The 13,334-nt window shown below is 45.5% G+C and overlaps 2 protein-coding genes across 5 annotated transcripts; one reads left to right on the top strand and one right to left on the bottom strand.

Moving 5' to 3' along the window:
- Positions 1-1,634: 1,634 nt before the first annotated feature.
- PHYHD1 (phytanoyl-CoA dioxygenase domain containing 1) lies at positions 1,635-7,547 on the top strand. 3 transcript variants are annotated; one of them, XM_019284869.3, is made up of 12 exons: positions 1,635-1,758; positions 2,569-2,727; positions 3,167-3,172; positions 3,253-3,328; positions 3,460-3,507; positions 4,865-4,920; positions 5,102-5,164; positions 5,261-5,282; positions 5,640-5,768; positions 6,278-6,394; positions 6,542-6,668; positions 6,853-7,547. In XM_019284869.3, exons 1-12 carry the CDS (start codon positions 1,726-1,728, stop codon positions 6,896-6,898), a joined length of 882 nt encoding a protein of 293 aa, XP_019140414.1. In that variant the 5' UTR covers positions 1,635-1,725; the 3' UTR covers positions 6,899-7,547. The 3 variants fall into 3 exon arrangements, with proteins under 3 accessions (XP_019140414.1, XP_010396014.1, XP_019140416.1); XM_019284871.3 differs by lacking the exon at positions 1,635-1,758 and adding an exon at positions 2,126-2,221; XM_010397712.4 differs by lacking the exon at positions 3,167-3,172 and having other exon boundaries at positions 1,636-1,758.
- Positions 7,548-8,968: 1,421 nt separating this feature from the next.
- On the bottom strand, positions 8,969-13,327 carry DOLK (dolichol kinase). 2 transcript variants are annotated; one of them, XM_039561440.1, is made up of 2 exons: positions 13,274-13,327; positions 8,969-11,455 (listed from the first exon to the last, which is right to left on the bottom strand). In XM_039561440.1, exon 2 carries the CDS (start codon positions 11,358-11,360, stop codon positions 9,789-9,791), a length of 1,572 nt encoding a protein of 523 aa, XP_039417374.1. In that variant the 5' UTR covers positions 11,361-11,455; positions 13,274-13,327; the 3' UTR covers positions 8,969-9,788. The 2 variants fall into 2 exon arrangements, with proteins under 2 accessions (XP_039417374.1, XP_010396015.4); XM_010397713.4 differs by lacking the exon at positions 13,274-13,327 and adding an exon at positions 12,831-12,998.
- Between the last annotated feature and the right edge of the window lie 7 nt (positions 13,328-13,334).

The raw sequence follows: 13,334 nt of genomic DNA, 5'->3' as shown, positions 1-13,334 counted from the left end.
TGGCAAAGAACAGAAGGATTCCTAAGGACAAATATGGAAAGCTTCTGGAACCAGGATGGGTTTTATCTCCTGGTAGTTGCTGCATTGTTTGCTGTGATCTGCTGTATATATTGCTCAAAACATTCCATGGAACAGGAAAACTGTGGTTTGCTGTTGTGGCGTGAATCAAAACAGCCTCTGGAGTCATCGTGTGTGCGTAAGGTGGGGAGTGGAGAAGGTGACGTGATAAATTGCTGGAAAAAAACACCGTGTCTGGGAATGTGAAGGGCATGACACGACAGTGACGGAGAGGGACTAAGGAGTGGCGTGGGAGTGTTTTTCAGGAGTATTTCTCCAGGATTACTGCCTCCTGGGAAGGGGTGAGGTGGGTCACACGATCAACGTGCAGGCAACAGCCTACAGCATGTTTTTTTCCCCACTGGTCACACATCTTCCTTAAAAATATTTCCACTCCATCAGCTGGTGAGAGACTGTTAAGAAGAAGAAGAAGGAACTACTGGAATATGTTTTTGGGCTTTGCAACATTGGAGACTGATTATTTTTTTTTTTCCCCCTCCTCCAGGTTTGGAGCCCAGTGATTAAAGTCGCTGTCAAAATTTAGCTTTTTCAACTACTGAATTCATATCCTCCTGTATACAGGGAAAAGCCTGAAAATAAGTTAATCCCGTAATTTCCTCTTTATTTAAAAAAAAAAAAAAAGGTGCAGAGTTGCTAGGATGTAAACACTTTTCTGTGAGCATTTTGCATTCCTTCCTTTTGTTGAATTTTCCTTTGGCTGGGTGAGTGATGCGGGAACCCACCCCCATGGCGTTATTTTTGTGGAGTGCTGCTGCATGGGTGTTTTCAGTGTTTCCTGTAGGAGCCAAACACATTTTCTTCTAGAGAGAAAAACCTTCCCCAGGGATTCCCGATGGGAGGAATGTGTTGGCTGGGAGCGCCACCGCTGGGCTGGCAACTGTTCCTCCCTCTCTGCCTTTTAGATCTACTTCCTGCAGTTTTGCTCTCTGGTTTGAACTTTGGGTGGATTTGGCTTTACTTATTTGTAAATATTACATGGACTTCTGGAACTGCAGGAGAGTGAACCGAGCAAGTGAAGGTGTAAATTACCAAAAACCAGCTGTGAACAAAAATAGCACAAGTATTCTTTATGGGCTGTACCAAACAGCACAAGCTCTTTACCACCCTTTAGTCTGTTTGTCAGCTCCTGGGTTGTGGAGCCCTTTCAGGGGATATGCTGAAGTGCTGGCAGGACTCACTGACTGCGCAAAAAGGGCTCTGTAAGATCCTGAATCAGTTCTTTTAATTTGTTCTAAGACATCTTGATCTTTTATTCACACTTGCATCTTATTTTACCCCTGCCCTTATTTACCCCTGTGATTACCAGTTTAACTGCCCTATTTTTAAATCTGGGTTGTTAATTAAATGTGATTCCTCTTTGGAACTAAAACGTTCATCAAGTTTGTGATTGCACTTGAGCAGAAAATCTTTGTGTGCTTTATTACCACCAAGAGCCAAAGCAAAACTGTGCAGCCCTGAATGTCCCTGCCAGGAACAAAGAGCTGGTGATGGGGACAAAAAGCTCTGGAGCTGTGCAAGAGTCCAACTGTCCAGCACTGGCTTTTTTCACATGCTGGGACAAGGATCACGTGGAGAGGCGGAGTCAGCCCTGCAGAGCCCGGGTGGCATCGTGGTGTTGGTGGTGGGATCTGGGGAGCTTCTGCCCCAATGGCATCCATAACCCAGCATCAGATCCAGAAGGTAAGGAGCTGGTGGCCGGGGTGGGAGCGTGTCCAGAGTGCAGGCAGGTGACGCTGTGTGTAAGATACAGTCGCTGCTAGTTAACCTGTCAGCAGGTCTAGCAAAGATCTGCTTTACAAACACTTTGTATTCTCCTCAGCTTCTTGTATTACGTTAATTTTAGTGTGTGAGTGTCGTGGCTACAAACTCTTCTGGGGGCAGCTTGTCCCACAGAGCTCTTGGAGGGGTTTCTCCCATGCCCCTTCTGTCTGTGCTGCTTGGCTCTCATCCCTGAACTCGAAATCTTCCTGGCAAAGGATAATCTCCAGGGTATTCTATATAAAGAAACTGAGTTCACTGCCAACAGAGTTCATTTTGTAAAGGATTGTGTAGTGAACTGTGAGAAATCACCCAGGGATTTTTTCCTTAGAGAGAACAAAGCTTTTCAGCTTGTAGAGGAATCTCACTCTGATTTGGCACACAGGTATGACTGCCCTGTTCGGTTACTGGCCTTGGTACTTTAATAGCTTCTGGTTACAGGTCTTAGTTAAGATATCCTTGAACCACAAAAGGCTCTAGTGATGAGCTCTTTGCTTTGTGTAGACTGAGGGATTGAGATAGATTGTTCTTAACTGTTTGGAATTTCAGCCTCTTAATGACTATTTTGCAACAGAAACCCCTCCTCAAATTAAAAGTTAAGAACACGCTGCCTGGCTGCAGAGCTGGAGCTGGGATGCTTCTCACCCCGTAAAGGGCCAGAACTGTTTTCTCTTGCTTTGTACTGCTTCCCCCGAGGCCTCTGGGGAAGAGCAGTCATCCCGTCTCTTCCAGTTCCACGAGGATGGCTTCCTTGTCCTGGAGCAGTTTTTCAGCGCAGAGGAGTGTGAGAGCATGAGGACCCAGATCCAGAGAATCGTTGCGGAGATGGAAGTGCCGCCACACTGCCGCACCACGTTCTCCACCAGGGAGGAGGAGCAGCTCCAGGCGCAGGTACCGAGAAGGGCAGAGCTGCCCCCGTTGGAGCCCTGGAAGGAGGAAGGGAAAAGGCGAATTGCTGATCAGGGTTCACTCTGGGGGAACATGACTCTTTCTCCTAACTGAACATAACACCGGGAGAGGAATTTGCTCTCCAACTTTCTGCAAATGTTTGCTGGGGTCTTATCAAGAGTCTTATCAGTGCGTGGCTCTGCCGTGCTTTCAACCCCCGGTAGCCACAAGCAGCTCTCACAGATCACTTTGTACATGTTCTGCAGACAGAAAACTGTCTGCTATTTTCCAGGCAGCCAGCAAAAGAAAAGCAAGGATAACCTCTGTGTGAGAGGTTCTTGTAAAGCCCTGATCAGCACCAAGACATGTAGTGTTGTGGAAAGCCTTTTTATGAGTGATTTTTCACTGTGTTTTGTTTATGCTGCGGCTTGGTGGGAAAAAGATGCAGGTGAGTATTAATGCTTTGATTGAAGGTTCATTTTTGTTTTTACAAGGATGCTATCGTTACTGGGCTCTTATCCCTGGCAGGGCAGCTCGGATTATTTCCTAACCAGTGGAGACAAGATTAGATTCTTCTTTGAGAAAGGTGTTTTGGATGAGAAAGGTAAGCCCTGGCCTGAGCTAGCCACACAGAGGGGATGGGAAAAGGCTGAGTGAGGGATCAGGGGCCACTTTCCAGCTTAAGGAATGATTTCTACTTTGCAAACAATGTTAAATTATGGTTTTGTTTTCTAGGTAACTTTCTAATTCCAAAGGAGAAGTCTGTCAGCAAGATTGGCCATGGTATGTTTAAAGGATGGGGTTTGGAGAGGGATGGACAAAAGCGATGTGGTTTTCAGACACGAGGATTTCTCCAGACCTACTCACTGTACATAACTGTCTCTGCAATTCTCTCCATACTGCCCCTCATTCTCTGCTCTCAAAGGACTTTATCTTCTGTTCCAATCCTTTTCAAAAACCCCTTCTGAGAGGTTTTTCAGCAATGAATAGCTCAGAGTCACTGACATGTGAAAGTTTGGACTTCAGCCCTTGGCTCTTTTATGTAAGAAGTTTGCTCTAAAAATTTACCACCTGAGACTGGTGACATTCAGTACAGACCAAACTCTCTCCTGTATCCTGTGCTGTGTTGGGTTGGCGATGTTGAAGCTACCCTCCCTCCTGTGGTGTCACCAGCACCTTTTCTTTACCCTTAGTGGTTTCAGTTTGACCTATTTCCTCTCTCCCAGTTCCTGGACTTGCATTTTGATCCCTTTTGTTTTCAAACAGTACATGGAAAATGAGAGCAGGATTCCCCGCACATGCAAATGTGGACTTTGTTCAGACTAAACTTTACTACAGTTGGAAATTCAGTACTAAGAGTTCTTGTTCTTTGGTTTTCTCAGAGAAACACTCTCCCCTTCCCAGGCCCGCTGCCACTCTGTCACACTTCAGCTTTTCCTCAGGGGAAGTGAAAACAACTGTAGATCCCTGCTGACCCAGCAATTTAACAATTCAAAAGCCTTCTCTAGTCTTATTTTCTGTAATTACTCATTTTGGTCAAGTCTCATCCCTTGCTCGAGAGCAGCTCCTGCTGGAGCTGGGCGTGTGTCGTTGTGGCATGATCAGCATGAGCTGGAAGCACAACTCTGAATCTTTGCTTTGTGGAGTTGTCAGAGTTGGGTTGTAGCAAGTGTCTGCACAAACACTGACCTGCTGGCTGGTGCTCTCTCAAGGGCACTAAAGATGAGCTCTAGCTCCTTTTTGCAGTACTTCACTTTTCTGGTAGGTCTTAAGAGGTGAGTTTTTAAAGGATGCATTCACCCATATGCCTCAGGGTCATGTGTAGTGGTTGTCATTTGTGTAATATAATATTGAATCACATAATATTCCATTTTGTTCACTGTTACACACTGGCTTTAATATATGTGCAGTTTGTGGCCAGGGAGTGATTATATTTATAGTCTTTAATAATGACTGTACAACCTATAAGTGTCCTATCACCTTAGGTGTGATAAGCCACATTTATCCATCTTGGGAGGGATGAAAATTTCTGCCTGCAATTTATCCTGCTTGGCTGTGGTGTCTGCAGCTCATCACTGAGAGCTGCCACGTTCCCTTTTCTTCCTGAAATCTTCCATCTGAGCCTTTTCTTTGCCCTTAGCTCTACATGCTTATGATCCTGTCTTCAAGCAAATCACCCACTCCCCCAAGGTGCAGGTGAGCTGTTACTCCTTCCTAGAATAATGGTATGGGGGAAAAAAAAATTGCAGAGTAGTTAATTAGTTTTCTTATGCTCCCAGGGGGAGTCATTTTGTCAGTGAAAGGAAATTTAAAGATCTTCAAAGAGTAATGTTAAATATTGTGCAGAAGACATAAATCTTGGAAAATTTTCTTGCAGGAACTGGGAAGAAAACTAGGCCTTGAGAGACCAGTAGTTGTGCAGAGCATGTATATCTTCAAGGTACAGTAATTCAAGTTGTCTTGTCACTCAAGAAATAAGACCCTGATAGGTGAGAAGCTGTGAAACTCTTCACACATCACTTTTTTTTCTTTGCAGCAACCTGGCATTGGTGGTGAAGGTGAGATTTGTGTTGTCTCTATATCACACTGCAGATAATGCTCCTTTAGGAAAGGAATATTACCAAGGAAAAGGCTCAGAATCAGACTTAAACCTGTGAGTTTAGTGGTCCAAACCTTCTTAAAATAATCTTTGAAATCCCCATTTTTTCAGAAAAGTTTCTACATCATATGCAGCTTGAACAAAGAGCTGTTTTTACATTTGCAGTAGGCTGAAAGGTGGTATTTTTATGTAAGATTTAATGTGTGTGATAGGTGGGTGGGCAGGGGAGGGCTCTGAGTCAGGGGGATGCAACCCTGAAGTCCTTCTAGAGGAACTGAATCCCATTAAAGACCCCAATGACAGTCTCTCCTTGCAGTAACACCACACCAGGATGCCACCTTCCTGCACACGGAGCCTCTGGGCAGGATCCTGGGGTTCTGGATCGCCCTGGAAGATGCCACACAGGAGAATGGCTGTTTGTGGTTCATCCCTGGCTCTCACACCAGTAAGAGCATGTGTGTGACCACTGCTGGTCACCAGCACAGTTCTGCTTTTCCCCACCTCTAGAGCACACAGGGTGGCTTTAAACTTCTGCTCACCTGAAGAGTCCCTCAGTGAGTGTAATCAGATTTTAAGCCGCTCGATCCTCAAATCCTGGAGCCGGCTGTACTCATATAATAGTTTATGCTCCTACAGAAAGCACAAATGGACCCAAGGTTGGCTTTGCATAAGTGTGTGACTATTTGTGTTCCTAAGGGTCTGTTGCAATGCACAGAAGGGGCCAGAAAGGCAAACAAAATGCAGCTGTTTTATCTGTTTCTGCCACAGCTGGAAAATCCTAAATCTCTACTTAATGAAAAAGACCCCACCCTAATTACTAAGGAAAGTGTGAATATAGTAATAATAAAGTTCCTATCATTGCCAAGAGAAATCACTGATATTGTTCCTTTTTGCTGTGCAGAATGTAGCCAGGGGTTTAATTTTTGTGTGTTTGCTTTTTCTGTGGATTTGCAGATGGGATTACCCGGAGGATGGTCCGTGCAGCTTCAGGTGCCTCAACATGTGTAGAGTTTGTAGGGTCAGAGCCAGCCTATGAGGACAAGCAGTTCATACCTCTGCCTATAAGTAAAGGTACAAACAGCCCCAAACAGGGCACTTCACAGCTCAGGAAAACACAAGGGAGCTAAAATCATATTTTAACCCTTGCACTTTCCCTTCCACTGGAAAGGCAGAGCTCATCTTTTGGAAAACAGCAGTCCAGGTGATTCTTTCCCACAGGTGGACTCATACTCATCCATGGCGAGGTTGTCCATAAGAGTGAACTCAACAGCTCGGAGTCTTCTCGCCATGTGTTCACCTTCCACGTGATGGAAGCCAAAGGCACCACCTGGAGCAAAGAGAACTGGTAAGGTCGTGATCCTCACGAGTGGCTGAGGAAATTGAAGCCTTTCCAATGTACTACTCAGGATAACTGTTGGGGGTCTTGCCTGTCACAGTTTGTTGGTAGTGCCTCAGCTGGCATTGGTTTCATACCTGCAGAGCTGGAACAGCCTCTGAAGTTTTGTTTTTACCTCTTCTTTACTCTCTAGGCTCCAGCCAACTCCTGAACTGCCTTTTCCATCGCTCTACACTTGAAGTTAGTGACTGGCTTGTGGAGTCAATAGCTGATCAATATTCCTTCCTGATTGTTCATTCACAGTCTCTTTAAACACAGCCTTCACTAGATCAGCTCTTAATGTTCATTTATCCTCCTCCTCAAAACCAGGACCATTATCACAGCCCAAAACCTGCAGTAGACAGAAGCTTCTACTGCAGCAGGAGCCCTGCCAGTATGAGAGTAGTCACCCAGTCCTTTTGGTAAGGAAACACCTTCAGCCTTGAAAACAAACCAGTTAAGACCATTGCACCTTGACTGGAACCACTTCCCAAGTATTTCTCCTTGCAGATACTCAGTATTTTCTTGTGTTTAAGAGCTTAAGTGCATTTCTTGGCTGGTTGATTCCAGCAATGCAGGTGAACATGTTGTGGGGAGAAGCTTGATTTTCACCTCCAGGTTTCTGTCCTATTGTTGGAATAACAGTGATTTCAAACAGCCTTGTTTGAAGCAGAAGGTCTGCTTTTTATAGTCAATCTTCTAAATACTCCTGACAGACTGTAGCTGAGTGTTTTATCTCTGGGTGTGTTGATTAAAAATATGACAATTCTTAAAGATTCATATTGAAATGATAGAAACAAAGAACCTCAATCAAACTCTTTACACTTAAATAAAAAGATAGAAATTCTCCTTTTCATCTCCATCATCTTTTCTTTGAGGAAGACACAGTGTGACCTTCTCCCAACAGATGGGGACAGTGCTAAATTGTCTTATGAGCAGTTGGAACTCTCAATATGCACAAGAACAATTTCTATCCCCAAAACCTCACCAAACCCAAACAAACTTATAGCCAGGAATGTTTGGAAATGCAAGCTACATCCCAGGCAAGCTCCAGCCTGTATCCTGAACTGAACAGAAACTGTGTAGGTGTGATTTCACCAGCACTGGTGCACTGGCAGCCCTGAGATAGGAGCCCAGTGCCTCCAGTGCAGGAATTGCATCAGAGTAACCCTAAGGCTGCTGAGGGCTGTGGCAGAGTGAACCCAAATCTTACTAATTCATCCCTTTCAAAAGTAAATTGGGGAGCTGGGTCATGGCAACAGCAGGAACACTAAATGCAAAGTTTCTGCATTCAAAAACTGCCTTTTCTGCAGTTTGTTTGAAAGTTGGAAGAAGGGTGGAAGGAAAGCAAATTTTTCTACCTCTGGTGCAATTTATGACATCAGTGGTGAAGGCTGTGGCTTGTGACGGAAGCAACTCAAGTGTTGTCTGTGTCTTTCCATGAGAGGAGTTAATAATTTAGAATTCTGCTGAGGAGAGATAGTTTGTCCTGACTTGCACCACTACCTGCAGTGTGCAAAGCCATCTACTTCAAGTGCCTAAATAAAATTTAAAAAGCTGAATTGATTGGCAGGATTTCCTGTTAAACGTGCAGGTAACAGCCCAGCAGTTACTGAGTCTGGTTTCCTACAGAGTATCTGACAATTTACTGTGTTAGGAACCAGCTCTGGCCAACTTTGGCATCCTCAGGAAAAGCCATATCCCAGGAGCCCTTCCCAGGCAGGGTGATGAATTGGGCAATGCTACCTCTCAGCTATTCCAGTCCTGGCTTGTTGCAGGGACACACAATATTGGATTCTGGAGCCAATTCTGCTGACCCAGAGACTAGTTTCACTCCACCCTGGTCTTATGTTTCCTCCCAAGACATGGTCTCAGAGCTACAGGGCTGCAGGGAAGTGTTGTGTAAGGTACCTTGGACTTCCCCCAAACTGTTCCCAAAAGTGAATTAAAAAAGGGTCAGAAGTGAACTGCATGATGCAAACTAGAATCCTGGGATGACAATCTCCTGCTTGGACCCATCCCTGGAGACAGGAAGAGGCAGGGAGGACACTTGTGTTTTGTTCTAATGGACACTTGGCAAACCAGTGAGAAGAGACTGTTGATACAGAAGGGTTTCATACATAAAAATGGGTTTTTTGGCCACAAAATGGTGGCTGTAATTTTAATTAAATGGATGTAACTCAGTGGCTTTAGTTAGTTTGTTCATAGAAGCATTTTTATAAATTATTTGATTAAACATCTGGCTGAAAAAATTGTGAAAAGTAGGAAAGTGCAATAGTAGAAAATTTTATTGACTTCAACAGATTTTCTGCTTTCAGGATTAATGTGTAATTAGTTTTAGCTGTGACTTTGCTTAATTTTCCCCCCATATTCATTCCAAATTAATTTAGAGATTAAATCTTAAGAAAGATAAAACATTTTTCTTGCTGAAGCAAACTTCAGGGCAAAAAATTCATTGTTCTTATTAGTATGGTCTGGAATGAGCAGTGTCTGACATTCCCAAACCTTCACCACCCACCCTGTATAAACTCAGCTGTGACAGATTTTGGAGTCGTGTTTGTGCATCATGGGGTGGTTTTGGCTCTTGCTGATGAGGACTGGACACAGCTGGACACTTGTACCTGGTTCCTGTGCCCACCCTCGTTATCAAACATGCTTTACATTGTGCTTATACAGAAATGAGAGCTCACACATCAAACACAAGATGCAGGACTCATTACAGAAAACAAGGTGCAGTACAGAGGTAGCAACATCTGAGAGATTTGCTTGTTTATTTTTTCCTCTCTAATTGACTTACCTCTTCTTCCTCTGCTTCCCTTGGGCACCCAGAAGAAACTTAAATTGGATTATTAAACACAAGTGCTGTTTTTATCAGTCATGTTTGTTGCTGTTAGAACATAAATCTGGCTATTTTCAACGGGGGTAAAAACAAGACCAAATCAAAACCTTTATTTTAAGTAAGTCTTTTTCATTTCTATTCTCAACAATTGTCTCTGCTGTACCAAAAGATAAGCTTTGAGCTTTCATTACAGTGCATTTTCTAGTACCACTTCTCTCTAGGAAGGGAGAAAGCTGTTCCTGGAAATGCTTCTATGCCATGAGCATGATCTGGAGGTAGAGAGGCAACAGCAGATTATCAATTTGGGTAGTGTAAGCTTCCAAAAGAGAAACCAAACTCACAGATGCCAGAATCCAGGCATAGCTGGAGTTCAGATTCACACTGCTGTCAAAGATCAGGATGAGAGCCACAGCAATAATCTGAGCAAAAATAGCTGTCATTGTCCCTTCAAAGGTCTTCTTTGTTCCTGGCCATTTGATTTCCCCCATTGTACTGCCGAATACAGAGGCAATGGTGTCTCCTACCCCTACTGCCAACACCCCAGAGTAGGGGACCAGTGCTCCTGCCCCAGGCAAGGTGCCTTTAGGAGCACAAGATCTAGGAAACAACCACACTGGGAGGGACATGCCAAGGAGGAGATAAATATGAGTCAAGATTAGAGGTCCACTGTCTCTTTCATCCAAGAAGAGAGAGAGCAAATGCCTCAGGGTTTGTCCAAAGGGTTTGATCCTGAAGTACCGAACGTACTCTAAGAAGATGAACACTGCCAGACACAGCACTGCAGCAACGTAGAGGAGCTGGCGGTCATAAATTAGTCCAGGAACATAAGTAGCTACAACAATGAAATGGAAATATTTCCTGGTTATAGTTGAGGCCTGGTGTTTTTTAGATTCAGATGATCTCTTGGCGTTCTGGTAGAAAACCACACCACATGCTGAGGCAGCCAAGAAAGTCCAATACACAAGAAGGTAAAGTCTTGTCTGTGTCTGAAACAGAAACTGGAGCAGCCAGAACAAAGGGTTCCTCTGGATCAGTCGGTACAGCCAAGGCATGATGACCCCTAAGCCTAACACTGCTGTCATCATGTGGAAAAACATGGAGGAGATCCACGTGCCCGAATCCAAGAAAATGAAGAGCACAGTGAAAAAAAGACCAAGAAGAACAACTCCGACAACTGCTACCAGAAGGAAGAAGTCAATGGGATCCCCTCTGCCCTCAATTACATTCAGTGAGCGTTTAATGAGCTGATTGAGAACAAAACTTACACCTCCAAGAACCAGCAGCGCTTCTCCAGGAGTAAAACATCGAGGCAACAAGTACAGCAAGATCATACTGAGGTAGACAAAAATGAGCAGCACTTCTAGAACCTCTATCACTTCAGAGACAGTCAAAGAATGTTTCATGGTGTAGATAATTATGCTGCCAGCAATACCAGTCACGATGCAAGTGTTGGTTGGCACAGGTTTGGTGATGCCAACTGCTAAGATGGACAGGAAGAGAGCGAGCAGCATTCCCGTGGAAGCCACAACAACGCCGAAGCGCTCGAAGTACACGATGCCGGCGGCCCTGCAGCGCTCCTTCATCACCACCCCCAGCAGGGGGATCACCATGCTGGCGGGCAGGAGGCCGCTGTTCGCCGCCCCCCGGAACTGGAACACGGCCCCGCCCAGCTGCAGCAGCCGGTCCCATTTGAACTGGACGTAGAAGGCCTGGACAGCCAAAGCGACGGCGCACCAGGAGAAGCGGTCCCACACCACCGCGTGCACCGACAGCACCACGGTGAACACCAGCAGCGACTCCACCAGCACTGCTTTGTTTAACATGATTCCAGCCCAGCGTGCCTCAAGCTTGCAGGATCTCAGGACTCCCACTGTGCTCAGTTGTCCATTAAGAATTCCCTTCCATACTACTGCAATTCCTATTAAAAAAAAAAAAAAAGCAAACAATTAAAGCAACTACTCGGATAGTTAAAGTGTTTGTGCACCTATTTTGTTCTTAAACTCAATTTAAACTGATAGTTATGTGCCCATTGCTAATGTCAACACACAGATGATTAAAAAAAACCAAACCAGTGCGGTGAGCCAATCCTGCTCTTCACTTCCTCTGAATGAAGGCTCACAGCCCACTGACAGCTGCCGTGCAAACCAAACTTTCCTTGAAACGTTTGGACTGGAAGATACGGAGTTGAAATAACAAGCAGCAGGCATATTTACTCTGTTAGGTTAAATCTCATTTATCTTCTTCAAATTGTGGGAATTGACAACATTGTGCAATTCTCACCAGCATTTATTGCTTTCTGGCAATCTTGATTTCTCTATGGATATGTAATTTGATAATCAGCCATGTGTAAGCCTCTGCCATTACAGTGGTACCTCCTCTGGGGTCTTTGAAGGTCTCAGGTTCTTTATTTCTGTTGGAAATATTATGGCTGATCCAGTTGTGAAACAGTGGCTTACTTCATCCTTTCTGGTCCACCCTTAAGCTCATTAGCAGGAAACTCTGATTAAATTCTGCTCCCCAAGTCTCATTGCCAATATCTACACCAGCTCCCTCATGGAAGGCCGGAAGTTTATTTAAAGTTCTCTTTTGGGTTTTCAGCCAGTGTTGAATGGTGACACCCGATTACAAAGCTGACAAAGTAATAGCAATATTACTGAGGAACTATTACAGTTTGTAGTGTCAAACTTCCTTAGACTGTGTGTCTGCAGTGCTTAGATATTTATGACTTTGTACTGAAAACTTAATTATTAATAGATTGCTTTCTGGCATCCTTATTCATATAGCCTGAAATACTTGATTGCCAAACAGCTTCATGACATGCACTGTTGCTACACAGCTCCATCAGGCCAAGTGTAATCTTTTGTCATCACAATTAATTTTTAAACAGGAGAAGAATTAATCATACAGTCAATAAAACAGAACTGGTCTGGGCAATAGCTACCTCCAACCAATAATGGTTTTGGGGTCCTACTCTTTGCTGTTTCTGAGCACTGGGGAGGGGGAAACCTAAGGCTTATTTGAGAAGAGGCAGAGTAAATGTCACCTGCCAACCAAAGACAGAGTCCTCCTACTCAGTCTGGCAACGTTAAGGTTCCACCCCAGCTCCTATATCAATGGCACATGACAGCTTCCCCGCCAGGCTGCCTGGCTGCAAGGCTAGGCAGAATTTCACCCCGGGTGAGTTTTCTGATGCAGCAGTTCTGAATGTTTAGACCTGGCAATTTGCAACGCGAAATATTTCACTGCTGAATTATTTCGTTTTCTTGTGCCTGCCGCAATCCCCTCCTCCACACCTTCTTTCAGGTAATGTGAAGCTCCTCGGCACTGCCGCTCTCTCATCACCGAACGGGACCCGTCAGCCCCCGGTTCAAGCCAGACACAGCGTTTTCCGCCCGTTTCGAGATCCGCATCCCCGTTGCTCTGGGCAGGGAAGCTTCCCACTGACGTGCTGCCAAACATCGGTAGTCCTCGCCTCGCCCCTGCCTGCTCCCTCTCTTCCCCACGTCCCCGCAGCGCTGTGGACTCCCCTCAACCCGCGGGCTGCCCGCGCCGTGCCCTTCCACGCTCCTCGCCGCCGCCTCCTCCTCTCCCACCCAGCCAGCCGCGACACCCACAACGCAGCCTCCGCTACTGGGGACCACATCCGCCCGCGGGAGGCGTCGAAGGCGGTCCCGGGCGATTGCCGATTCCAGCGCGAAGCTGCGGCCCCGCCCCCGGGAGCCCAACGCGCACCCACCTCGCAGGACGCCGCCATCTTGGCCCCGCCGCGTGTCACATGACCCACGTGCGGGGCGTGG

This window comes from Corvus cornix, chromosome 17, assembly GCF_000738735.6.
Source record: "Corvus cornix cornix isolate S_Up_H32 chromosome 17, ASM73873v5, whole genome shotgun sequence".
NCBI classification, from domain to species: domain Eukaryota; kingdom Metazoa; phylum Chordata; class Aves; order Passeriformes; family Corvidae; genus Corvus; species Corvus cornix.
This window is presented reverse-complemented; position numbering and strand designations above follow the sequence as displayed.

What these genes read in the sequence shown, in the direction of transcription:
- PHYHD1 (XM_019284869.3), top strand. Translation starts at nt 1,726, where the DNA reads ATGGCATCCATAACCCAGCATCAGATCCAGAAG. An exon ending in AGAGCATGTATATCTTCAAG is followed by an intron (nt 5,165 to 5,260) that starts GTACAGTAATTC and finishes TTTTCTTTGCAG; the next exon opens with CAACCTGGCATTGGTGGTGA. An exon ending in ACCTGGAGCAAAGAGAACTG is followed by an intron (nt 6,669 to 6,852) that starts GTAAGGTCGTGA and finishes TTTACTCTCTAG; the next exon opens with GCTCCAGCCAACTCCTGAAC.
- DOLK (XM_010397713.4), bottom strand. Translation starts at nt 12,996, where the DNA reads ATGTTTGGCAGCACGTCAGTGGGAAGCTTCCCTGCCCAGAGCAACGGG. An exon ending in TTCACATTACCTGAAAGAAG is followed by an intron (nt 11,456 to 12,830) that starts GTGTGGAGGAGG and finishes TTTTTTTAATAG; the next exon opens with GAATTGCAGTAGTATGGAAG.